Below are 27,441 nucleotides of genomic sequence, written 5' to 3' on the forward strand. Positions count from 1 at the left end.
GATTGATGCAGCCTAGTTACCATCATGTACAAGGTACTGTTTTATTAAAACAGGCCTTTCTGCAATTTGAATTTTCTGGATAATGGGTTTCTGGATAAGGCATCCCATATACCAATTAATTTATATAGCCTATATATAGCCAGTGCTATATATAGGCTATATAAAGTGCAGTGTTGGTGCTAATTGAAATGCAACATGTATTTCTGGATAAGTGACTGAGATTATGGCAAAATATTTCTAATAAGTTTTAGCACCCCCCTTTTTTTTAAACAAATGGGAGTAATGAAATAAATATATTTCCAAAGAAATTGCTAGGAATCACATATGCTAAAGCTTATATTTAAAAGAAGGGGTGTATCTGCAAGTTCCCTTGTCTGTGGGAGGGAGCTGAACCTTGGTTTAAATGTGATACTAGATGAGTTTTTGTAAGCACTTGTATGGGAATCTCTGAACTCTTTCATTTTCTGCTTGCTCCTTGTAAGTACATTTGCAATGCTTATTTATTAGAGTTAACAATGCTTGATTTACTATAAATATTTTGCACAAGTGTAGAGTAATGCACAGATGACAATGTATTCAGCATAACATGAATCTAGTGCTTCGTTAGGATGTATGAGCTTGCAGAGCTTATTTCTAAATTTGACAGTCAATGGCAACTTGAACTTGAAAAGTATTTTAGATTTCAGATTTCTAAACTCATGCCTACAATTGTGGGTTTCGTTTGATTCTTTTCTGTTTATGTTTTATAGTTTGACGAAAAGAAATGTCTTTTAGTTCTTATAATTGTAATTTGGTACAAGGGAAGTTTTGTTGAGTGCAGGTTGATGTGCTGTAACTACAAGGCTTATAGGGTCATGTCTATAAAATACTACTACTTCTTACTATTTTTGTCTTGTAGTTATATACTTTAAAATAGAAAGTCCAATACTATTAATTATTTACATTAGCAAGATCGATTTTGTACAATGGAAGCTTTAGCATACAGTATATGTATAGCACTCACGGCATTTAACATGAAAAAATTTGAAATATTTGTTATTCAATCATTGTGCCATTGACATCTATATGATATTGATATGTTATATATATATATATATATATATATAGCCATCTTACAAATGTCATTCTTAGTAAGTTGTTTTACTTTTCATAGGACGATGAGTGTGTGCAGCTTTTGACACTGAAGGGTTAACTCATTATATAGTACTGGCTAGAAAATGATCAGTTACGCACATGCCTTCTTCTATTCCTGGCTGTTAGAAATCAGGGGAATTCTGTAAGGAACTGATGTAATACTCTCCAAGAAAAATATTTAACTTTGTACAATAACTATACAGTTTTTGTGCAGACCATAAAAGGGACACAGACATTCTGTGATGGCCTAGGCACACCTAGCAAGCATTCTCAGGTGGTCCCTGTTTTATACCAGCAACATCAGCCATTGCGAGTTTTTTCCATTTTTTTGAACAGGGAATGACAACAGATATCAAATAACTTTCTTTTGGATTGCTACAGATAGCATCATAGTAGCCAAATGCAGGTTCTGCCAGATAGTGATGAGCGAATCTGTCCTGCTTTGCCGAAAAATTTGCAGATCTTTGAAAAGATTCGTGAAATGGTGAAAAATTGACGAAACAGAGAAAGTAATGCCTCAAAAAAAAATTGTTGTATGCGGCATTTTTTCTGAAGCACATATTTTTTAGGTGCTTTTAGACAGGGGATCCCTTTGAGGAGGTTCTAGAGCAGGTTCTCTTTTGTGAACAAGAGTGAATGATGCTAGCTTGCCTGAGGTCTGTTTCCTCTGAGGAACCAAAGTGAAGTACTTACAGTAGGTTAGCTAATGGCAGGCCACTTGGAAGGTGGTAGCTGGATAGGCCTGCTTACAAATAGTAAAGAAGGGACCATAAACTAAATTAAAAAAACTTATTTTGGCTTTCATAAGACCTATTGTGTGCTGTACTTTGAGAGACTCCAGCTCCTGTAGCGGTGGTGTGTAATCAAAAGGGGGAATTTGGCCATTTATTGCAAAAGTTATCTCCTGCGTTACACCAACTTACACTCTTGTTGCTAAAGGGGCAGCAGCCATTGACTTATATACAGTCGCAAGAAGGTTATCCAGTGAAAATCTTGCCACCCAAGCACCATTAACACTTCTGCTTTTATACAATAGGAAGATTCATGTGAAATTTTTAACTTTTACATATTGCACATATTACAGGTTCAATTTACCACATGCTAAATTATCCACAGCACCCAGTCAGTTCTTTGCAGTATTTTTCTAAATTGTAATAGGGATCTAAGCCCTCAATAAAACTGTCCCACTGCACCCCCTAGTTATCTAAAAAAGATGACTAAAAACTCAATTCCACAATAAGGAGAATACACCAATGAGCTGCTTATCAGCATGGTGCCAGTTATCTTGCTATTATCTTGCATACAAAGATTATTGTGAAGTTGTGGCTTAATATTACAAGGTAATGGAACAAAAAAAGGCAGGACATACTGCTGTTTAGAGGGATTCTTATTGGGGGATTATTTTGCATTCAATGCTGTCACTCACCCTAGAGAGCTAGGAAAAGTTTAATTGAGAAATATTGCTGGACTAAAGCTCTCTGCATGCAGAGGTATAATGCCCACAAACAGTACTAATTAGTAGATCTGATTGCTGATTGCTATTGGCATGGCAGCTACACTTATGCAGATTAGTTAATATTATTAAATGAGCCCTACAGTTACCTGGGTGCTTACAGAACAGCAGGATTATAATTGGACTAAGATATTTACCTTCAAACAGCACACTGGTAAATGTTACCTACTGACTGACTGCCACAAGGTAAGGCAAATTTGAGCAGTGTTTGCCCCTGTTATTACACTACGACCCCATGGATTGGGCTTACTGTACAAATTAAAAAGTATAGCAGCAGTATATGAAGATCTATGTCTGAAAAAATGCTCAATGAGCTATTATCTTTCTTACATTAGATAACCTTCTTTCTGTTCATGCTTGTTCTATCAAGTCTTTGTATGAATTGGCTTTGACATTTAAGAAATGTTAATTTAGAGATTTAAGACATTTTTGTTCATATATAAATAAATAAAGATACAATAAATAAGAAAAGTACAACACTTAGGGGCACATTTACTAATCCACAAACGTCCGAAAAGCATCCGAATGCGTTTTTTTCGTAATGATCGGTATTTTGCGATTTTTTTCGTAAATTGTCGCGACTTTTTTGTAGCCGTTACGACTTTTTCGTAAATTGACGCAACTTTTTCGTAGCGTTACGAATTGCGCAAATTGTCGCAACTTTTTCGTAGCCGCCGCGCCGAGTACGAAAGTTTCGGATTCATTCAAGCTTCAGTATCGTGACTTTTCTTGGGCCAGGTTGGAGCTGCAGAGTGCCATTGAGTCCTATGGGAGGCTTCCAAAATCATGCAAAGTCTGAAAGCTTTGCCCGCCGTTTACGAGCGCTCAATACGAAAAAGTCGCGACAATACACGAGCAAATCGTAACGGCTACGAAAAAGTCGCAACAATTCGTGCAAGTCGTAACGGCTACGAGAAAGCCGCAACAATTTACGAAAAAGTCGTAACGGTGACGAAAAAAATCGCAAAAAATACGAAAAAGTCGCAAAATGTTCGTTTCCAATCCGAATTTTTCCCATTTGGATTTGGATTCGTGGATTAGTAAATCTGCCCCTTAGTTGACAAGTTAGGTCAGACACCTCTTTCTGCTGGGTCCCTTTTTATGCATTCATAAGCAAATACCTACAAAACCCTCATGTTTCTGGGCTGGTTACTAGAGCCATTGGCACACTAGGCATTTTTGGGAATGCAGGCATAGAAAAGACCTATGTGATGCTCAGCATCAGGCTCAGCATCAGACAGGGAGCCTACAAATGGATTGGATGTAGACGTGGAAATGCTAAAATATGCATTTTAATGCCAATACTTGGAGCGGGTGTGCCTTTTCTTTGCCTGTGTTTCTACACAGCCAGAGAAAATGTGCCATTGACCTAATAAACCACTAGGAGTAGTACTACTAGTACTATTAATTGCTGCAGTTAAAATCCTTTGTGTTCCATTAACATAATACTTTCCTTTTTATTAGGGATTAAACAAAACAATTATAAATACAGGCATTGTAAAAAAAAAAATGCATGCACCATTTATTTTATTTTATTTTGGTTTCCACCTTATAGTTTTTGCATTCAGTGTATTCTGTAAAATCACTCAAGCAGCAATAGCCATTGTTATTCATGCCAGCCCATAGAAAGCACCCACTCACCGTATTCTAATACATGAATTCCATAAATATTTCCAAATCAAAGGCTATTTGGGGAATTCTACCCTTAATGTTTATGTTGTACAGTACTTGCCATTGCTATGCTGCAAATAATCCATGAGTTTATTTATTTGGCTTAATTTGCAGGTCATTAAGGAAAATGTTGTAATGGATTGGCAGAAGTGGATCTTTGTTTGAGATGAAAATATCATTTGTTTTTCTTGAGCGTTGTCCTTGGGTTTTGTTCTAAATTTTGAATTAGGGTTTGGCAAGCTGTTTATTCTAAGGGCGAATGTCAATCTGTGGAGCTAAATCAGGACAAAAGAATAACAACTCGGCATTGTTTAAAGGTTGAAAAATGTAATTAATGTTTGTGCATTTACTTCTTTTAGTGATATGAGTTTTACATTTAGCGCTACATTCATCAAATCACGAGTTCGAATCCCGAATGGGAAAAATTCGGATTGGATACAATAATTTCTGAAGATCGCAAATATCACGAAAATGCTTACGAAAAAATCATATTCGTCACGATAATATCATATATTAGGAAAGTGGACAGGGTAATCTGTCAAGCGGATCGCTTCAACCGGACAGTTTGCTGTCTTCCTGGTGCCAGGGTTCGGCATGTGGTTGATCGGGTTGACACATTATTGGGAGGGGCTGGGCATGACCCGGCTGTCTTGGTACATATCGGTACTAACGACAAAATGAACGGTAGGTGGGGGACCTTAAAGAGTGAGTTCAGGGATCTAGGCTCTAAGATTAAGCAAAGGTCCTCCAATGTAATTTTTTCGGAAATTTTGCCGGTGCCACGTGCAAGTTTAGGGAGACAGCTAAAGTCTTGGTGTAGGAAGGAAGGGTTTGGGTTCCTAGAGCACTGGGCTGACTTTTCCTTGGGGTACAATCTATACAGCCATGACGGATTGCACCTCAATGGAAGGGGGTCTGCTGTGCTAGGGGAGAGAATGGTTAAGAGGTTGGAGGAGTGTTTAAACTAGACAAGGGGGGGGTGGGTGAGCTAGAGTTCTATGGGAAAATTAGTGTAGACGGGGCAGGGGGACTAGCAAAGGGTTGTGGGGGAGGAGTGAGGGGGGCATATAGTTTATCAGATAAGGAGCTTCCGTTACAAGGAAAACAGTCTCATATTTGCCTTAGCTCTAACTCTCCGTTAGCTAATGTAAACATCAGAGGGAGAAGTAGTAATCTCCGCTGCATGCTGGCTAATGCGCGTAGCTTGTCGGGTAAATTAGGGGAGCTGCAAGCTATTGCATGTATTGAAAATTATGATTTAATAGGTATCACTGAGACCTGGTGGGATGATAAATGTGACTGGACTGTGAATTTAAATGGGTATACACTTTTTAGGAGGGACAGAGAGATTAAAAAGGGTGGAGGGGTTTGTCTTTCCGTAAAGTCAGATTTAAAGCCATGTAATAAAGACATTACCAATGAAAACATCGAATCTCTTTGGGTAGAAATTTCAGTAGGGCTGAAGGTCACAAAGAAAATGGTCATTGGTGTATGCTATAAACCACCCCGTATAGATGAGGGGGATGAGGCCCAGCTATTGTTGCAAATGGAGGAGGCTTCAAAACTGGGTCAAGTTGTTATTATGGGGGACTTTAATTATCCGGACATTGACTGGAGTAATGGGGTGGCTAAGTCAGAAAAAGCTAGTAGGTTTGTAAATATGCTAAATGACAACTTTTTATTTCAGGCGGTTCAAGAACCTACTAGGAATGACTCTATTTTGGACCTGGTGATTTCTAATAATAATGAACTCATCTCTAACATTTGTGTGGGTGAGCATCTGGGGAACAGTGATCACAACATGGTCTCCTTTGAGATAATGCTGCAGAGACAGCGCTATAAGGGAGTAACTAAAACCCTCAATTTTAGACGTGCAGACTTTGCCAGTATAAGGGCATCTCTGCAATGTGTCAACTGGGAAAGGCTTTTCATGGGGTTAGACACAGAAGGAAAATGGAACATCTTTAAAACATTGCTTTGCAGGTATACACAACAGTATATCCCCCTTGTAAGCAAGGAGAGGCATCGCAAAGCAAAACCTTTATGGCTGAATAAAAGTGTTAGTGTCGAGGTTGGTAAGAAAAAACGTGCTTTTAAAGCATTCAAGTTAGCTGGGACAGCGGAAACTTTCATCAGGTACAAGGAAGCAAATAAAGCATGCAAAAAAGCTATCAAGCAAGCTAAAATAGAGATGGAAAGGGATATTGCAGCTAGGAGTAAAAAGAATCCAAAATTATTTTTTAATTATGTGAATAGTAAAAAAATGAAGCAAGAAGGGGTGGGAACCTTATTATCATGGGGGGGTAAGTTGGTTGATGAGAACGGGGAAAAAGCTGAAATTTTGAACTCTTATTTTGCATCTGTCTATACATCTGAGGAGCCAGATAATGAAGGCTTCCCTTTTAATATACCCAGTTCTAGTAATTTAGCTACTGACGCATGGGTCACTAGGGAGGAAATTCAAAAGAGACTTGAACATGTAAAGGTAAACAAAGGTCCAGGGCCGGATGGGATTCATCCCAGGGTATTAAATGAGCTGAGCGCTGTGATTGCCAAGCCTCTTCACTTAATTTTTCAGGATTCATTGAGGTCTGGCATGGTGCCGAGAGACTGGCGGATTGCTAATGTGGTGACGTTGTTTAAAAAAGGGATCCCGTTCTCAGCCTGGAAACTATAGGCCTGTTAGTCTGACATCAGTAGTAGGGAAAATTTTGGAAGGGGTAATAAGGGATAGGGTACTTGAATACATTGCAGTTCACAATACTATAAGTTTGTGCCAGCATGGTTTTATGCGTAACAGATCTTGCCAGACTAATTTAGTCGCCTTTTATGAGGAGGTGAGTAGGAACCTCGATGCTGGAATGGCAGTCGATGTCATCTACTTGGACTTTGCTAAAGCGTTTGATACAGTACCTCACAGAAGGTTAATGATCAAATTAAGGAATATTGGCCTAGAACATAATATTTGTAATTGGATAGAGAACTGGCTGAAGGATAGATTACAAAGAGTGGTGGTAAATGGAACATTTTCTAATTGGACCAGTGTGGTTAGTGGAGTACCGCAGGGGTCAGTCCTTGGTCCTTTGCTTTTTAACTAGTTTATTAATGACCTGGAGGAGGGCATAGAGAGTAATGTTTCTATTTTTGCTGATGACACAAAATTGTGCAAAACTATAAGTTCCATGCAGGATGCTGCCGCTTTGCAGAGCGATTTGACAAAATTGGAAAACTGGGCAGCAAACTGGAAAATGAGGTTCAATGTTGATAAGTGCAAAGTTATGCATTTTGGTAGGAATAATATAAACGCGAACTATCTACTGAATGGTAGTGTGTTGGGGGTTTCCTTAATGGAGAAGGATCTACAGGTTTTTGTTGATAACAAGTTGTCTAATTCCAGGCAGTGTCATTCTGTGGCTACTAAAGCAAATAAAGTGCTGTCTTGTATAAAAAAGGGCATTGACTCAAGGGATGAAAACATAATTTTGCCTCTTTATAGGTCCCTGGTAAGGCCTCACCTTGAGTATGCGGTGCAGTTTTGGGCTCCAGTCCTTAAGAAGGATATTAGTGAGCTGGAGAGAGTGCAGAGACGTGCAACTAAACTGGTTAAGGGGATGGAAGATTTAAACTATGAGGTGAGACTGTCGAGGTTGGGGTTGTTTTCTCTGGAAAAGAGGCGCTTGCGAGGGGACATGATTACTCTGTACAAGTACATTAGAGGGGATTACAGGCAGATGGGGGATGTTCTTTTTTTTTTAAAAACAATCAACGCACCAGAGGTCACCCCTATAGATTAGAGGAACGGAGCTTCCATTTGAAGCAGCGTAGGTGGTTTTTCACGGTGAGGGCAGTGAGGTTGTGGAATGCCCTTCCTAGAGATGTGGTAATGGCAGATTCTGTTAATGCCTTTAAAGGAACAGTAACACTAAAAAATAAAAATGTTTTAAAATAATTAAAATATAACAGTGCCCTGCACTGTTAAAGTTGTGTGTTTGCTTCAGAAAGACTACTGTAGTTAATAGAAATAGCTGTTGTGTAGCCCCGGGGGCAGCCATTAAAATTGAAAAAAGGAGAAAAGGCACAGGTTATATAAGAAGATAACAGATAAACTGTGTAGAATACAATGGGAATCTATGCTACTTATCTGTTATCTGCTTAGTATCCTGTGCCTTTTCTCCTTTTTTCAATTTAAATGGCTGCCCCCATGGCTGCACAGCAGGGTATTTATATAAACTGTAGTAGTGTTTATGAAGCAAACACACAACTGTTACCAGTGCAGGGCAATAGTACATAATATATTAATTATTTTTATACACTTTCATTTTTTGGTGTTAGTGTTCCTTTAAGAGGGGCCTAGATGAGTTCTTGAACAATCAGAATATCCAAGGCTATTGTGATACTAATATCTACAGTTAGTATTAGTGGTTGTATTTATAGTTTATGTATGTGAGTGTATAGATTGGTAGGTGTGGGTTAGGTGTGCTGGGTTTACTTGGATGGGTTGAACTTGATGGACACTGGTCTTTTTTCAACCCTATGTAACTATGTAAATATATGTAACTATATTGGTGATCCGAAATTTTTGTACCGAACGATTGTAAACAGCGGGAAAACCTTTCTGACTTTGATCCTTCTGTGCATGATTTTGGAAGCCTCCCATAGGAATCAATGGCACTGTGCAGCTCCAACCTGGCCCAAGGAAAGTCACGATAACGAAGCTTGAATGAATCCGAAACTTTCGTACTTGGCGCGACAATCCGATTTTGCCGCAAAATTTTGTCGCAAAGTACAAAATTGTCGCGCAAGGTACGAAATTGTCACACAAAATATGCTTGAAGCGTTCAAACGAACGCTCAGAGCATTTTTGCATTAATAAATGTCCCCCTTAGTTTTTTCTATTAAATTGTGTTTACAACCATGAAATTTAAATTTTTTTCTACCCTATAAGTTATGATTTTCCCTGTATGTAATAAAAGGCACAAAGTTTGCCCAGGAGCGGTAACCCATAGAAAACCAATAAGATGTTTGTTTTTAAACAGGTGACCAGTAAATGCTACCTGCTGTTTGGTTGCTAGGGGATAATGCTCCTGGGCAAACTTAATGCCAATTATTAAATAATGCCATATATTTTTTAACGCTGTTGTGCCACCAATGAAGGATTGGTCATGTCAGACAGATTTTATTACTTTTTTAGTAAAAAAATGGACAGTGGGGCGCAGTAGGTGTGAGCTGTTTGGATTTTGCCAAAGCAATTGATACAGTGCCCCACACAATGACTGCTTTCTAAGGTCTGTTGGTCTTAATAAAGTATTTTGTACATGGATAGGAAGCTGGTTACAGGATTATGTACATAGAGTACTTACTTGGAGTAAGGTTCTAAGTGGGGTCCCGCAGAGTTCTGTATTGGGTTCTCTTTAATTTAATTTCATTTATTAATAATAATAATAATAATGACTTAAAGGGAGGATATTTAAAGTATTGTATCAGTGTTTGCAGATGACACAAAACTCTGCAGCCCAATTAATTCCATACAAGACATCCTTGCAGCAGGATCTTCAAACTGGCAATCTGGGCTGCTAAGTGGCAGATAAAACCCAGTGTTGATAAATGGTCATGCACCTGGGATGTAAAAATATGCAAGCCACTTATACCCATAATGGGACTGCACTAGGCAAATCCATAATGGAGAAGGACCTTGGAGCCCTTGTAGATAATAAACTTGGCTGTAGCAAGCAATGCCAGGCAGCAGCTGCAAGGGCAAATAGGGTTTTGAGCTGTATTAGAAAATAGATTCACAGTGGGAGGGGGTCACTCTTCCATTTTACATAACTCTAGTAGGGACCCATGTAGAATATCCCAAGCTGTTTTGGTCTCCAGTGCTCAAATGGGATATTATTGAATTAGAGAGGGTTTAAAGAAGAGCAACTAAGCTGGTAAATGTTCTAAATGATCTCAGTTATAAAGAAAGACTGGACAAGTTGGGTCTGTTTACGCTGAAGAGGAGGTGCTTAAGGGGAGATATAATAACTATTTATAAATATTTAAGAGGAACATCTAATTAGCTCTCTAATGTTTTACTTACCAGTAGGTCCTTCTTGCAGACACAAGGGCATCCATTCTGATTAGAAGAAAGGAGGTTCCATCTTAGTATTTGGAAATGGTTTTTTACAGTGAGAGATGTGAAGTGTGGAACCTCTCCCTGAATCAATTGTATTGGCGGTGCAGGGCCAAGCTGGCCAGGCTGCTGAAGGGGGTGATGTGGTGGGGGGGCAGGGCCTGGCAATAAGTGTAGGTGAAACAAGAAGAACCTGCCTGGGGCCCCCCCACCATGCACCCTAAGCAGGTCCCTCCAGGGTCGGACTGGGCCGCCGGGACACCGGGAAAAATCCCGGTGGGCCCGGCCCTAGTGGGCCCCAGCAGCCCAGTCCGAACTTTGCCGGCGCTCCCCCTTCTGACTGTTCCTCCCCTGACGCGTTCAATTTATACGTGCTCGGGGAGGACGTCAGGTGGGGGCCCTGCGGGGGGGGTTAGGGGGGGTAGGGGACACGGCTGGCTGGGGCACCTGCAGGGCCCCTGGGGCAGGAGCCCCGGTGGGCCCTGCACCCCCCAGTCCGACCCTGGGTTCCTCTTCTGCCTACTCCCCTTTCCGGCCCTGTGTATTGGCAGATACAATAGATAGCTTTAAAAAGAAGCTGGATTGATTTTACTAAATACAGTGCTACTGAAAATAGCTCTCAGTACCACACTGATTCGGGGACTGGTCCAATGGCCATCTTGAAGTCTGTAAGGAATTTTTTCCCCCCTCAAAGCAAATTGAGGAGGCTTTAGAAGGGTATTTTGCCATCCTCTGGATCAACTAGCAGTTAGGAAGGTTTTAGGTTTTTGAACTTTAGGTCTTTTTTCAACCTAACTTACTAGGTTACTATACAGATCATTCTCACCTAGTCCAGAAATTGTTAGAATGTGTCCCATTTTAAATGATTTATTGTCTCTTGGTTTTTCACTTCATCTCCTATTTTTCTTTTCACCTTTAATACTCTACAGGCGATTCCCTACTTTTGGTAAAGTTGTTTTATTTATCATACAAATAATACAATGTTTAACTAAATGCGACCACCAAATTTACCAGAATCCAGTCAATCTTAATTCAATGGTATTAGTGTTTTGACAATTCTTCATGCTTTTCACGTACTGTACCTTTCATAATTTACACCAGTATGGTGAATTTTATAGCTTATACTCTCAAAGCGAAAGTTGTAACTCACAGGTGTAAGTAAAATAATACAGGCTTACAGAATGCTAGCCAAAAATAGCACCTTTTTGTTAAATTATGTAATGTCTGGTTAACATCCACTGACACTTGATGAAAATTACTTTACCTTTGTAAAAATAAATGGTGCAAAATATATTGGTTGTTATTACAAGGTAAATATAATGAATGCCATGTGTCTTATGTATTTTTCTAGAGAAAAAGTAATACTATTAACTTGAAATCAAAATTATATTGTAGTTTATTTGTTCAGAAGAAGAATAAGCCACAGATTATACCTAAGAAATAAGGTGGAGGTTTATAATATTTTTAGCAGAAAAAAACACCAGCAAAAAAAGTGGGATATTTAATAAAAGAAACTTAAAGGAGAAGGAAAGGCTAATCATCTCCTGTTCAGATGATCAGAAGCCAAACATGAAAAAAAAACGCTGAGCTGTGTAAAGAAAATTCCCATAATGCCTCACTCCTGCACTGACACCCAGACCAAGTGTACATGCTCAGTTAGTAAGACTATGGGGCACATTTTCCAAATCATGAACGCTCCGAGCGTATTTTTGCCGATTTGTTCGGGCGTCCGTACGATTTTGTTCGTACGGCGCACGACTTTTCATACGGCGCGCAAATGCTTGCACGAAAATATCGGAAAGGCTTTACCGCTGTTTACAATTGTACAGTACGAAATTTTGTGACTTTCGGATCGGCAAAACGATATTATCGTGACTAATACGATTTTTCGTAAGCATTTTCGTGATATTTGCGATCTTCAGAAATTTTCGTTTCCAATCCGAATTTTTCCCATTCGGGATTCCCCTATGAGTCAGTTTCCTGCTGATTGGCTCAGATCCACATTCCTACGGGGGGGAGGGAGTCCTTAGCATTCTTGAGGGAGGGGAGAGCAGGAGAGGGGAGAGAGCAGAGAGCTGCGTGTCTGTGGCATATGAATTACAGACACAAGAAATCTTTTGACAGAGAACTCAGTGCAGTGTTTCTGTGAGAGCTTATGGCTGTATTTACATAGACCTTTCCGATAAAGCTTACTTAGTTTTTACCTTTCTTTCTACTTTAACACCAAGAAAAACAAAAATGTCATCTCGAACACAGTAACAATTTTTTAGTAACACAACTTGCAGTTGGGCTTTATTTTTAATTGTTATGGTATTGTAGTTATTTAGCTTTTTGTTCATCGCCTCTCCAGTTTAGTATTTCAGCAGCTATCTGGTTGTCAGGGTCTTATTTACCCTAGCAACCATTCAGTGGTTTGAATGAGAGCACTTAAATGGGAAGATAAGTAATAAAATGTGACAATAACAATTCAATTGTAGACGCCCAGTGCAACAGTTTTTTTGGTTCATTTGAAAGCTAAAAAGAGGAAGAAGAGAAAGGCAAATAATTTAAAAACCATACAAATATATAATAAAGACCAAAATGCAAAATTGCTAAGAATAGGAAATCTATAGGATACTTAAGGTTAACTTATAGGTGAACCATCCTTTTAAGGGTACTTATGTCCCAATATGCATTTCTGTTGCATTACATCCCCCACAGTCTGCAGAGATCAGTTGTGCATAATTGCACCTATTGACTGGGGAACCCTGGAGAAATTCCCACCCTAAATGTGGCAGTAATTGTAGCTGAGGGCCAATATGTAGTAAGAGGCATTAAAGGTTACTGTGAGAAGTTAAATGTAATATTAAGGAACTCATGCAGGGTTTCAGGGAAAAAAACTCGTTAGTTATGGTTTTGTGCCCCCGGGTTGTAGCTGTCTTCCTTGAGTGTTGGATCAAAAATCCAACACTTCATGAGGAAAACAACAACTCTGTAAGGACAGGGCAAAGGAAGAATGGAAACATTGGTAGGATCCTGGTGCAAATACCTACTAGGTGAAGGACTGCTCAAGTAAATTAAAGGAAAGCTCTGTTGCTGAGAAATTAGGAAGAAGCTGAATTTGTTGTAGATAAGAAAACTTGGAAGGCAGTAGGAAGAAAGATGTTCCCAAGAGAGCTGCAGAGGAGTATAGGTCAGCTATGGACAGAGGCTTAAACAATTTATGGTTACTGACGGAGACAACTTTTGACCTAACAGCAGTCTGTAGTTTGTTTTGGAGTTGTATCAAAATGTAAGAAAAGGCCTCATTTCCAAATAGTATTTTCAACTCCCAGGCTTCAGCTTTCCTTGATAAGATATGTCTCTGAAAAATTCAACCCTGTCTGGATACCACACGTTCCAGTTATACATTATTAAAAGTTTATGCACAGATTAGGTAAAGTATTAAAAGGAAACTCAACCTTCAATACCAGTGCTGCTCCATTCCTAAACTTTACAGCTATATTCTACATTATATAATCAGTTTTATACATGAGAGGAGATGTAGTCGAGGAACCATAGAGGATTCCAATAGAGATGTAGCGAACCTCACAAAAAAAGTTTGCGAACCTGTTCGCGAACTTCTGCCAAAAAGTGCGAACTTTTGCGAACTTTGCGAACCCCATAGACTTCAATGAGAAGGCGAACTTTGAAACCTAGAAAAGCCATTTATGGCCAGAAAACTGATTTTAAAGTTGTTTAAAGGGTGCCACGACCTGGACAGTGGCATGCCAGAGGGGGATCAAGGGCAAACATTTCTCTGAAAAATACGTTGTTGTAATCAGTAATCAGAAGATAAAAGCAAATAAAAAGGACTATTGGGTTACAGCAGATGAGATCAGCACAGGACAGCTGTCCACAGCAGCTACATACAGAGCAGTAGAAAGTAGATCACTAGTCAGCAAAGCTACCTAAACTGTCCCTCAAACCCCTGCACAGCTCTCTCCCTATGCTAACTCATCAAGCACACACAGACAGAATGTAAAATGGCTGCTGGGCTTCGGTTTATATATGGAAGGGAGTGGTCCGGGGGTGGTCCAGGAGGGAGAGCTGCCTGATTGGCTGCCATGTATCTGCTGGCTCTGGGGTGAGAGGTCAAAATTTGGCACCAGCTAAGGCGAACCCAAAATTGCGAACATCGCTAAAAGTTCACGAACTTGCGAACTTGCGAACACCCGATTTTCGTGCGAATTAGTTCGCCGGCGAACAGTTCGCTACATCTCTAGATTCCAATAGTAACACTGCTCAATAATTTTTCTTCCAAATTCAGCAAGGCCTAACTGGTACAAGAGGATCCTCCAGCGATAATCCTGACTGCTGTGTTTATACTTGACTCTATCCTTGATCATTGCAAGAGGCATAAGACATCTTTTTTCTTACTCCAAACAGTAAACTGCATAATATTCACCATTCCAATGTTTATTACAGTGTAATATTTGCAAGCAAAAGTTTGAGTGGATTTATGCTACTATGGGCAGTTTATCAAGAGAATCTACAAAAGCAAAAGGGCATTCTTCACACATCCCAGCCTGACCTTTAAATAGGAAGTCCCACAGTATGGCAACCACTGCCTTATTCATATAATAAAAAATGTTAATTGTGCAAGCATACAGGTTATTGACTAAAGAAATAAACCTCATGTTAGACCTAGAAGTTACTAGTTAATATAAACAAAAACATACTCTTAATTTAAATTGTTAGAAAGAAGGAAGACAATATAAATACATTAAAATATATATTTTTCACCCAAATAATTGAAATTAGTTTTTTGGCGGCTTTTTTTTTTGAGAGCTTTGATACTAATGCAATACGTGCATATAGTACTATTCCTAAATTAACTTAACAAATGTTTGGTTTGCATCCATCAAGCACAGTATGGGGAGTCATGCAGTAAGGAAAGAAAAAGAGGCCTGGACTGGGAGAAAGATGACAAAATAATAATCAGGGTCTGGGCAGGAGGCCAAGCCTGGATTCTTTCATGTTTTTTCACGTCTGGTAACTCCAATTAAATGGCCAGAGCTCTGTTTGTGTAGCCTAGTCATTTCCCATTTCTTCTCTCTTGCTCACTAAGTCACAAGAACAGACTTGTTGTGTGATAAACAAATTTTGGATTATATTCATTTTCTATAATTCAGACAGCTAAACATAAAACCTGGCTTTCCTAATATGAGATGATGTCAGGAAAACTGAGCGCTGTACTGGCCAGCCAAGTTCCACCAATCAAGTTTCTTGGCTTGAGTATGAAACCCCTAGAATGTAAGCACAGGTGCAAAGAATAGAGTTATGGCAAACTGTCGGTGCATTTCTTTTCCAGCTGGATATGTTTAGAATATATATTATGTCCTGATTTGCTGTGATTTTCAGTGCACTGAAAGTACTGTAAATATACAATGCTGAGCTTAGGGGAAATAAAAGAGTGGTTAGATATACAAGTAGAAATTGGCATACATGAAATTGCCTTTTGCTTTTTATATAGAAATGAAGTTAGCAGCTTTATTACTGTTTAGAAAAACTGATTTCTTTTCAGTTTTTTTCCTTAGGGGTTAGTGCGTTAAAATAGTTAAGAGGGTTATTTGATAAAAGTCACACATTTTGCAACAGTTCAAGTAGCCCATAGCAACCATTCAGATGTATGTTGTCAAACTAGTAAGCAAAAAATTATACTTGCTAATACCCCATGTGTTTTTTTTACCTCAGAGATAGGAGGGGTCTTGGTGAGGATACCTGCTAGATAAAGGACTGCTAAATAAAGGAAAGCTTGGTTGCTGGCCATAAATATTATGGAGAAACTGTCTTTGTAAAGCAACTTTGGAGGCAGCAGAGAGAGAGAGGCACTCACCCAGAGAGCTGCCTCAGAGGAGTACAGGCCAGCGATTAGCTATGGACAGAGGCTGGAAACATTTATGCTTATTGATAGAAATAACTATTGACCTGAACTAATGGAAGTCTGTTTTGGAGATCTGGCAATATATAACAACAGGCCTTTGTATCTAACCCTTAGGCATGGTTGGGAATTACAACTTGTACACTGCACAGAGACCTGATTATTCGCGGGTCTCAGCTATCTATTATAATACTCCCCAACATTTGCAAACCAAAAGTTGGTGTATTTTAAAACCCCTTTAGATCTTTCTTAGCCATGTTCATTTTTGTCCAAACACTTCCCCATTTGATGAAACTCCACCCTCTTCCCAGTAAGCTCTGTCCCTTTGGAGACTTTGATGTAGGAGTATCCTTCCTAATTTGGGACCATTAGGGAATATGAGTTAACCTTGTAACAATTTTATTTATTAAAAATGACAACAAAATTTGCAATGCTGTATACAAGGGGCAAGGGGGGCTAGCATTGGGCCCTGATAACTAGGGGCCGTACTGAACATCTAATCTCTCCTCTGGCCATGCTGTGCCACTACCCACTCACTGTCTTTTCCTTCACATGATAAATTTTAAAGTTGGCCGTGCCTTCCACTGTGGAACATACAGGCCATCATTAATCACTGGGGAGAGTTTCAGTTATGCAGAATGCAGAGGAAGGCAAGCAGCATGAAAGCACTAAGAAAGAAGAAAAGTCTGTCTCAGTTTACCATTTTTGCAGAGATCTCGCTGGCATGTCTAGAGTTAATGTGTTTATTGTTCATTTTGCAATGATCCTAGTTGGATGATTGGCATTAATATGCTCATTATCTATTATTGCAGTAATCTTACTGGCATGCCTAGGGTTAATATGCTCATTATGCATTCTGCAGTGATCTTACTGTTAGTCGGGGTTTAACATGCTCATTATCCAGTCTGCAGTGATCTTGGTTTTCACATTAGGCCCCATATTTTCCCCCCCCGCTTATCCATGTACATAGTGAGGACTGGGGGCAGCAAAAGCTGTGACGTAGTGACGGTAGTTGCAGCAGCAGATGCACTTAGGTATTTGTTTTGTGAAAGCCTAGAGCTACTGCCACCTCCTCACTAGGTTGTAGCTCAAGTGTTCTCTTGGCACCTTGCGCCAAAGGGGGGTACACCTCACTCTCATGTTGAACACCAGAAATGACGACAGACAAACTCAAAAAATATACGGTGCAACTTTGCCCGATGTGTCATTGAAACTGCGTCAAAAGGCACAGTGAAACTTAATCGAAAGAATCCCCAGTTTGCACCTGTTTGAATTCTGGGGAAAATGGTGCATTGTGGGGAAAAAACAAAATTTGACTGTGCTAAAAAAAATTGCATTTTACATGCTGCACCTTGGTAAGTGAATGTGTTTTTCTGTGTTAGAATATACACATTTATAAACCTTAAAATATATATAATAATGCATAATAAACTCCTTGCAGTTAGTATGTGTGGTTAATATTATAGGCTATATTTATTTTGAAGGGAAAGTTTATCCCCAAAAACAGTTCCAGATTTTTCCTTAGACCCGGATGCAGTTACATTTTTGCATGATAAACTATAAAATAACATTTTCTCATTGATTTTTCTCAATAATTATTACAAAAGTTCTTTTCCATGAATTTAGAACCTTTCATATCCCCCAAAAATTGTTTGGCTGATTAATAGTTTGATAAATAAGAGTCCACAGGTATCAGTGAACTTGAACTACTCTTGCTTATCCAACAAGGAACTGAAATATAATTGTTGCCTGAAAGAAATTATTCTCTTTGTGTATTTATTTCTGGATAACAGAAAATCCCATTGTTTCTCAGAAATCCACTGCTTTCGACCATAAAGGCAAAAAAAAGGAAATTGCACTCTCAGATCTGCCAAATGCAGCTTTCCTTACTAACTGAAATCTAAAACAGACGTTGGCTCATAAAGTTATGAAGAAGTGTTAAAAATACTTTGGTTAAGACAGCGGTGACAGTTCAATGCTGTGAAAATTCTGTTATGATGAAATGGGTTAAACTGGGATATTCAACAAACTTCCTGTACAGGGATCTCAAACTTAAGGTGTTATTAAATGACAAAGCTCAGCTTTCCAAGCAGGCATACATTTGTTGTGGTGCATTGGGAGTTGCAGTTTCCAACAAATGAAAGGCAACCTGACATCTGTTCTCAATAAATAAATGTAAGCAGTGTAAAGACAGTATAGATACAAAAATTCTTCTAATCTTTGTGACACATCTGCAAATGAATAATATTTTTATTGGAATACACACTCCTTTCAAGCACAGAATGGGGACTACTGCCTTGTCTTGTCTGTCTTAAAGACTTTGATGTTTTCAGACTGTATTTGTAACTGTATGTTTTCTCATGCCCACCTTAGATAATAACAAATTTTGAATTTATAACAATTGGTTTTTGGATTTTTGACCTGCTCTTTTCAAGGTGTGTTCTGTTTTTTTCTTGATATCTTTTGTGAAGGCAGTCACAAACAGGACATGGCTCCTTTAAACACATAAACACAGAAGTCCTCGTCAAAAGTGCAACAGCAAGATAGACATCTCTTTGGAAATTCAACTTGTCTGCCATTTTTCTATTTGCCAAACACACCGCACAGATATATTGCATTCATAGATTCTGTATTTCAGTATTATGGGTCACCACTGACCCTGGCAACTAAAAGCAGATTGACTATGAGACTTATATTTTGTTGTGATCCATATTTTTTATGGCTTATGGTCTTGTATATTTCAATAGTTTACTATAAGGCTAATGACACATGAGTGTTCAATCTACACAACCTGTTTGTGATGTTGTTATTCCAATTGACACAGTATAGCAGCTACCTGCACTCATATTTTCATGCCGAGAATCTGCCCCTACACTCCAAAAATCTTATTAATGTGCATGGAGCAGAATTCATCACAAAACTGCATACACTGTACTTGAGCAATTTCATGCAGAAATCTGCTCTGGAACCATTGTATCGGCCCGGGTGCAGGCACATTAATAAGATTAATGTGATTAGGACAGATTCTCGACCTGCGTTTATCTGCAGGCCAGGAATCTGTCATGTGTAGCAGGAGCCTAAGAGTGAATGCAGTTGTTCCAAGCTAGGAAAAAAACTTTGATCATAATTGCATGAAACCTAGATGTAAGCGTCAAGTGTAAACTGAGCAGGATGGGTTCTCCCTGGTTTTCCACTTGCATGAAATGGAACTTGGAAATAGTTGTATAGTGCTGTGGTGCTTTAACAGTCTGGATTAAAAAGCTTTCATCGCTTCAAGTAAGCCTTTTGTTTGGATATATTTATTAAGTATGAACATAAGCACTATTCCACGTGGCTTTCACCTCATTACTAGGGGAGTGCAACACTTCCTGGCATCTGAATCTTCTGGCTTATGGCTAAAATGCCTTGATGAGCGTTCCAATAAAAGCTACAACACAAAAATGCTAGGACTAAAAGCTACAAAGACTGTTCTGAACTTATACGTAGTATGCTATTCAGTCTTGTAATCAGCTGTTTTTACATTTGCAATAAGTTACCTGATTAATTATATTGTCAGTAAACAAAACACAGAAAGATATCGCCAGCGCTCGGTCTAACCCACGCTGTAGCGTTGACCAGCTGCTAGAAACACACTATTGTGCCAGCGCTCGGTCTAACGCACAATCTGGAGTTGACCAGCTGCTATAAACGATAAAAAGCCATTAATTATACACAAAGTCAGTGCCTATAAAATTTTGATCCTATAAAGGAGAGACATATGTTTTCCCAAACAATTTCTGTCAGGTTGGTTCAGTAGTTTTTGTCAGTCTTGTATATTCCAATAGTTTACTATAAGGCTTATGGCACATGGGTGTTCAACCTACACAACCTGTTTGTGATGTTGTTATTCCAAATGACACAGTATAGCAGCTAATCTGCACTCATATTTTCAGGGGGTTACTGGGTATTAACTTGGATGGCTGGCAGATACTGATGCCTGTGAACTATAGCAAAGCCACCTTGGGATAAAATAGTTATCTATCCCTACTTAACTACTAACAACCCCATTATAATAACTGAATAGGTGACTGGAAATACAATATGCTCATTTTTGTTCCTTTAAAGTAAAATCAAACAGATTTGGTTTCTAATGTATCAACTCAGTAGAGAACTAATCTCTGTATCTAAACTGGTATTTTATTAATTGTGTAAATTAATAACTGCTGAATTTCCAAAGTGGAAACATGCTCCTGCACTTCCACATGGTTGCCAAGGCATCCATTCTGCTTCTTCTGATGAGTAGTGTGACTCAGTAGCCCCACCAGTGAATTAGTGAATCAGATGCAAATGCCATTTTGGACACGAGTGATGCATCCCCCAAACTATTGAACACAAGTGCATGTACATGTTGATGGGTACAATAGTGCAGATTGCAACTCAAAATGCTCAATTACTCAATTAGTTTTGAAATGCTGCATTAAGGGTAAAATAACATGATCTGAATCTGCACTTTGCACAATGCCAGTGGATTCATAGATGACCCCTCATAAGTATTGTGGCCGAAAGTCTATTCAGTTGTTGTTCGGTACACCAGTTCATCTTATGACCATGGCATTGGCAACACATTTTTATATTTGCACACAGAGAATTGATACACAATACTTAAAAAAGATCTCAGTTTCTATAGGTTATAGTTCTTGGCACAGTGGAAAGGAGATAGCAGGCAACTAAATGTATTTCTAGTTGAGATGAGAGGCCAACTCCAATTTGAACCTAGTGGTGCTTATTTGAAGTTGATATAGTTTTTCTTTGCTCTAAGACTAATATAAGCTGATAAGACTAAGCTTGGTGATTCTTACATTGCAGGATAGCAGGCTGTTAATCAAGGGTTTTACTGCAATATAGGATTCACCACTTTCTTTCTAAAAATTGTCTTTCTGCCTTTTGTATGCTATGTATATTTATCTTTACATTGCTCAAATGAACCTAGGAAAGAAGATAGTGCCTTTTTTACACTACATTAGTTAATGACAATATATCAAAGCAGGTTCAACTAACTAGCCAGTGTATAATATGAACTACTGATTAATAGACAATATAATTACAAATATACATTTTATTCATATAAAGTTATTAAGTATTGTCCATTAAAAATGTTTGGTTAGGGATGAGGGTCACTTCCTATAAAAATGTTCCATAACTTTGGCAAATAATAATACACTTGCTTAGTTATAACAAAAATAACATTCTGTGCATAATAAAGCAGCATGCATTATATGTTAATATATAGTATTGTGGATTTAAAATATTATCTACGATTAAAACTCAAAACTTATTATTGGTTGCTTTTGGTTAATGAAACTGACACAATTTTTCATTAGGGTGCAACAGCTATTCATTAAAGAAATGTCATTAATATTTTCCTGTTAAACGAGTGACCAGTCAGCTATCAAAATGAAGATCCTACTCTTCAAGTTTCTTTTGTTCTGCTGGCTTCAGATATCTTTTACTCAGAAAGCAGGTAAGCCATCATTGTCTATATTGTAAATAACAGGACATGGTTTAGATTCCATGTAACAATTTGTGATGTTATTTTTTCTTTTTCATTAAAGCTGTACCTGAGTATGCAGATCTTGTCTTTCTGGTTGACAGTTCCAGTAACCTGGGAGAGAAGGGCTTCGCCCAAGTGAAAACCTTAATTACCAGAATAATCTCTTCATTGCCTGTAGGACCAGACAAATATCGGGTTGGGCTGGCACAATACAATGATGATTTAGACATTGGTTTTCTGCTAAACACCTACAAGGGAAAGGGCCCAGTTATAAGTCATATAAAAAATAAACTTGCATATAAAGGTGGATCTCTAAAGCTTGGCAATGCACTCACAAAAGCACATGAAAAGTTCTTTAAAGAAGTCAGTGATAGAGACAAATCAGTGTATCCACCAGTTCTAGTTGTTGTTGCTTCTGGATCGTCTCTGGATGAAGTTACCCAGCCAGCCCTTGAGCTTCAACAGGATGGAGTCAGAATAGTTTCAGTAGGGTTACAAACAGCCCCCTTGTCTCAACTGCAAGCCATAGCTTCATCCACTAGGCATGTCTTACAGGTATCCAACATTCGAGATATCCCTGCAGTCTCTACAACTCTGATAGACAGCATTAAGGATGTGGTGCAAAGTAAGACTGTTGTACCAACACCTTCAGGTAAGGAAACATTTCCTTATTTTTTCATACCATTTTCAGTGATTTGTTTATATGTATGTAAGTTTTGTTTCCATCAGCACTTGTTTGGTTCTGTTAGAAGTTGTTATTTGCAGTTACTTGGGCTTCACCTTTGCTAACGTGTTCTTATATTGTCAGGTGCAGCCACAGGTGGGTGGCTGGCAGTTAGGAGCCTATATGCTGTGTAATACATATAAAGTGGGTACTTCACTTGTTGATAGGCAGGAAACATGTGGTTATGTTAAAACATGATTTATTATAAGAAGTGATAATGAAATCAGCAATAACACATATGAAAGTCCTTACAACAGGCCAGTGGTCAGAGGCGGGCACCAAACAATACAAGTCCGTATAACAGGCAGAGGGTCTGGACTAGCAGCAAGCAAGGAGGGTCCGAATAACAGGCAGTGGTCAGGGGCAGGCTGAAGACAGGGAGAAGTCAAATAAACAGGCCAAGGTCAATACCAGGAGATCCGAGGTCAGGAACAGGGTATAGCACAAGGAACCAGGCAGGAACACGGCAGGAACATGGACAGGAATCAGGCAGGTACAGGCACTGAATCAAGGAAAAAGGCTTAATGATCAAGCAACCAGGAGTTGCTTGTTACAAGCTTATAAAGCCCATTGATTGCCGGATTGCAAACACCTGGGCTTACTGAGAGAAGAGGAGGTGAGCAAGAACAAATAGTAATGGAGTAGTATTTAACAATATGTGTAGGACTAGATCCCCAAGGTCTCCAGTGGCTCAGCAAGGTAATGCAGGATCCATTTAACATACAGTCCAGAGTTCAAGCATACGCAGGTCCTGACTAGTGCTCCAGTATTGACTTCCCTACTTAGTGATCATCACTTGCAATTGTGACAATGACCTTTAAAGGTTCTTTAAACATAAGGCTACCTCCTGGTACTTTAGAATGTTTTGTAATTGGTTTCCATTATACTGTCCAAATGTTGCTGTTTGCATGTGTTGGCTGCTGCACTCGACCAATGTTTTTATTTGCAATATACTATAGGTAAGGTAGGGGCAGGGAATAGAATAAGCTAGGTAAAATAAAAGGATAGAAAAGAAACACCGAAACCAGACATGGTGCATAGTGCTCTTTACTGGCAAGATAAAATAATAATAATAAAAAAGGTAATGCTTAGTCTATCCTTTTGAAATGTATGAATCATTTAAAGCAGGGATCCCCAACCTTTTATACCCATGAGCCACAGCTCTACCAGCACTGTAGCCACTGGGACCTACCTAAATGGCAGCTGCTGTCTTAAACAAATATATGGAGCTTCTAGGGCTGTTTACTCAGGTATGGTAAAGCTTTCTACAAATGAAATATAGTGTCCTAGTTGTACGTTTTTACTAGATTCTATTTACTCCTGGGTCCCCGGAAGCTGCTGGAACAGCTGACAATACAGGCATACCCTCTGTACAAGGCCCCTAACACCCATACCTTATTTTGATCATTGCTAGTAGAGTTATTTGAACGGCTAATGAGTTATAGGCATAAGTAACAGATAACTTATGTATTTTGTTTTGAATTGACTAGTATTATACATTTGCTTTTTTCTTTAATTTAGCAACAGATGTTACAGATATATCAGTTTTCCCTACAGTTATTGAAGATGTAAATATCACTGTTGATTCAAGAATATACAGTAAGTCACATTTTATGATGATTTCTTATATTTAAGGGTGTAGCTCAATTCTAGATGTTTGCTTTAGAATGAGCCAATTTCTGCTTAAAATATGCTTGAAGCAGTTTTGGACTTGGTGAATCTTTTAATTACCTAATGGTTTTTCAACCACCTGTGCTGAACTGAATTAATAGTACCTAATTATTCAGGTGAATGCTTAAAGGTGGCCATACACATGTAGATTTTTAAAACCTTGTTTTCGCTATCGTTCGACCAAGCTTATTGTGAAACGATCATTTAAAAGTACAATTTGTCCATCAATAAAAATGACCATTTCAAGTGATTTCATAGTTGAAGCTCAAACCAGAAGAGCATGTGACGTATATGCTTTAGTATACACTGTTTTCAAGCTGAATGTTCTTTTGTGTATTCTTCATTTGGCGTGAAGCTTTAATTGCAAACCATTTGGTTTTATTGCAATTTACATTATGTACTTGGCCCTGCAAAGAATATATATTAATATAATATATATAACAATATATATTGATATATACTGTATTATGTGTATATTATACATTTATTAATACCTATTTGACATATGTCATCATTTTGTCATAAAAACATTGCCCCGCACATGTAAAGTTTCCAATTGTTAAGCGATCAAAATCTGTCCATCCCATCAACAGACAAATTTCATTGTTTAAAGACGAAAAATATTAAACCTGCCCGATAAAGAAAGATCGCCAGATGTACAATCATTTGGTGCACACTAACCTTATGATAATTTAACAATTTTGTAGGATTGCACTGAGATTGTTTGGTAAGTAAAGAAAAATCATTACATTTATGGCCAGCTTTAAAGATCTGGATCTGCAGGCATATATTGAACCATTTTGGTGTACCACTTGTGTTGCCTAACTGTTAATAGCCCTGAATCTACTGCAGGCAACAAGGGGAAATCTCCCTAAAATGCTTTCACGTTGGCGATAAAGTGAAACGCCAGGGACAAAACATATGCAGTGCTTTGTTTTCCGAAGTTGCCAGAAGTTTCCCTTATGCCACATTTGTTTTGCCACTGGTGCTTTACTTTATCACCAGTGCAAAGTCATTCAGGGGTGATCTGTCACTCACAGTAGCCCAGCTTTAAATGCGAAAAGTGAATCTCTCCGTGAGCCTTTACCCTAAGAATCGTGGTGGAGGCTAAAAGAAAGCTGAGATTGTTTTACTTCTATGGCTAGCACCACATGGGACTAATTCTTGACCTGTGCATAACCTTGAGCCAAAAATAGGCGATCCACTAGTATCTGCCCTCTCCTATGCCTGCACTCACAGGTACTGTGTCCCCTGGATTTTGGTGTGGAAACATATGAGTATGTATCTGAAATCCACTCCGTGTGTCAGCACCCAAGTCAATGCAGTGCTTTTGAATGCAGGCACAAGAGTGGGCAGAGGCCAGCAGATCGGCTGATATATACAGGCCGACAATCAGCCCAGTGTAGCACTAGCCTAAGATACAATTCTCCTGGGATAAGGCTGATTTAAACACTGCATATCTTATATTAGATGGTAACTGTAATGTTTACTATTTTTTTCAAGGTGATACAATCTACACTGTTTTCTAATTAGGTAACACAAGCCATTTCATGTCCATTATTATGACAACAGTTTGCTTGAATTCTTACATTGATTTTTTAAATTGAATGGTACAACCCTCTCTGTTTTCCAGCTTGTGACCAAGAATTTACTGCAGACATAGTATTTATAATAGATACTTCTCGTCACAAACCTTCTGAAAGTGAAAACTTAAAGAAATTTCTTTCTGATGTCGTATCAACGCTACCAATAAGTGAAAACTGTGCCCATGTGCATTTGGTTAAATATGGCAGCAAAGCTGAATTTCTGGCCCCACTAGAGACAGGAGTAAACAAAAGCCGTGTGTTGGAGGCCATAAAATCCATAACTCCAATGAAAGAAGAGGCAGCTAACACTGGCCACGCTCTTAACTTTACAAGAACTGAAGTTGTTGCTGATCCAAAGACAAGTAGGAAGGGACAAGGAATAAAGCAAATTAGTATTTTGATCACTCATAGTCCATCTGCAGATAATGTCACTGATGCTGCGCATCTACTGCGACAAGACAGAGTAACAAGCTTTGCCTTGGGGATTGCAGAAGCCAAAAAAAATCAAATGGACCAAATAGCATCCTACCCACCTGACAGTTATACTATAAGCTTAAAGGGATTTTCAGACCTTTCTACACAGGTGGAATATTTACAAAAAAATATTCAGAATGAGCTGGAAGATTACACAGTACAATCCTATGCAAGAACAGGCCTTATTCAACAAGGTAAGAATGAAACAAAAACATTGTAACATTATAATGTAATATGAGGCTTAGATCTAAACATTTGTGAGAAAAACATTTTGTTATTTTTAAGGACTGTATTTCCCACTCTTTAGTGGTTGCTGAGGCTTACTTTTAGGTCAGTGGCAAAGAATATAGTGGCATCCATAATGGAGCACTGCACTATTCCACTTAAAGGAACAGTAACACCAAAAAATGAAAGTGTATAAAAGTAACTAAAATATAATGTGCTGCTGCCCTGCACTGGTAAAAGTTGTGTGTTTACTTCAGAAAGTCTACTATAATTTATATAAATAAGCTGCTGTGTAGTATGGGGGCAGCCATTCAAAGGAGAAAAGGCACAGGCACATAGCAGATAACAGATAAAACACTATTGTATTCTACAGAACGTATCTGTTATCTGCTATGTAACCTGTGCCTTTTCTCCTTTTTTCCAGCTTGAATGGCTGCCCCCATGGCTACACAGCAGCTTATTATATAAATTATAGCAGTGTTACTGTAGCAAACACACCAGTTTTACCAGTGCAGGGCAACAGTGCATTATAATTTTATTACTTTAAAGCTCTTTTATTTTTTGGTGTTTCTGTTCCTTTAAGCCATGTGAAATCTCTTGTTTTGCCCCAGGCTGGGAGTGAATACTTTCCAATAATACCTTTACTAATTGCTTGCTTAAGCAGAAAATAAGTCCAAATACCAAAGGATCTTATTCACTTATCATGAACAATTATTGTTTATTATTTGTCATGTTGCAAATGACTGCATTAACATGGCAGAATAGTTATAAAATGTTATATCCCTCCATGCCTGGCGAGTGTACATGGCACACCTGCCATTAAAGCACAACTGCAAAAATCAGATGCAGTGTCATTGGGCGTATATTATTATTTGCAAACAAAATTACGTCTGCGCCTG

At 38.6% G+C, this 27,441-nt stretch overlaps 1 protein-coding gene across 1 annotated transcript in view; it reads left to right on the forward strand.

Annotated features, from left to right (window-relative positions):
- Nucleotides 1-397: 397 nt before the first annotated feature.
- col6a6 (collagen, type VI, alpha 6) overlaps nt 398-27,441 on the forward strand; it is a 78,346-nt gene continuing 51,302 nt past the window's right edge. Inside the window, exons 1-5 of the mRNA XM_031904420.1 lie at nt 398-477; nt 21,693-21,832; nt 21,924-22,514; nt 24,108-24,185; nt 25,891-26,511. Of these exons, the coding sequence (XP_031760280.1) occupies nt 21,766-21,832; nt 21,924-22,514; nt 24,108-24,185; nt 25,891-26,511 (1,357 nt within the window). The 5' untranslated portion in view covers nt 398-477; nt 21,693-21,765. The remainder of the gene's footprint in view (nt 478-21,692; nt 21,833-21,923; nt 22,515-24,107; nt 24,186-25,890; nt 26,512-27,441) is intronic.

Source organism: Xenopus tropicalis, chromosome 6, assembly GCF_000004195.4.
Source record: "Xenopus tropicalis strain Nigerian chromosome 6, UCB_Xtro_10.0, whole genome shotgun sequence".
In the NCBI taxonomy this organism is placed as follows: domain Eukaryota; kingdom Metazoa; phylum Chordata; class Amphibia; order Anura; family Pipidae; genus Xenopus; species Xenopus tropicalis.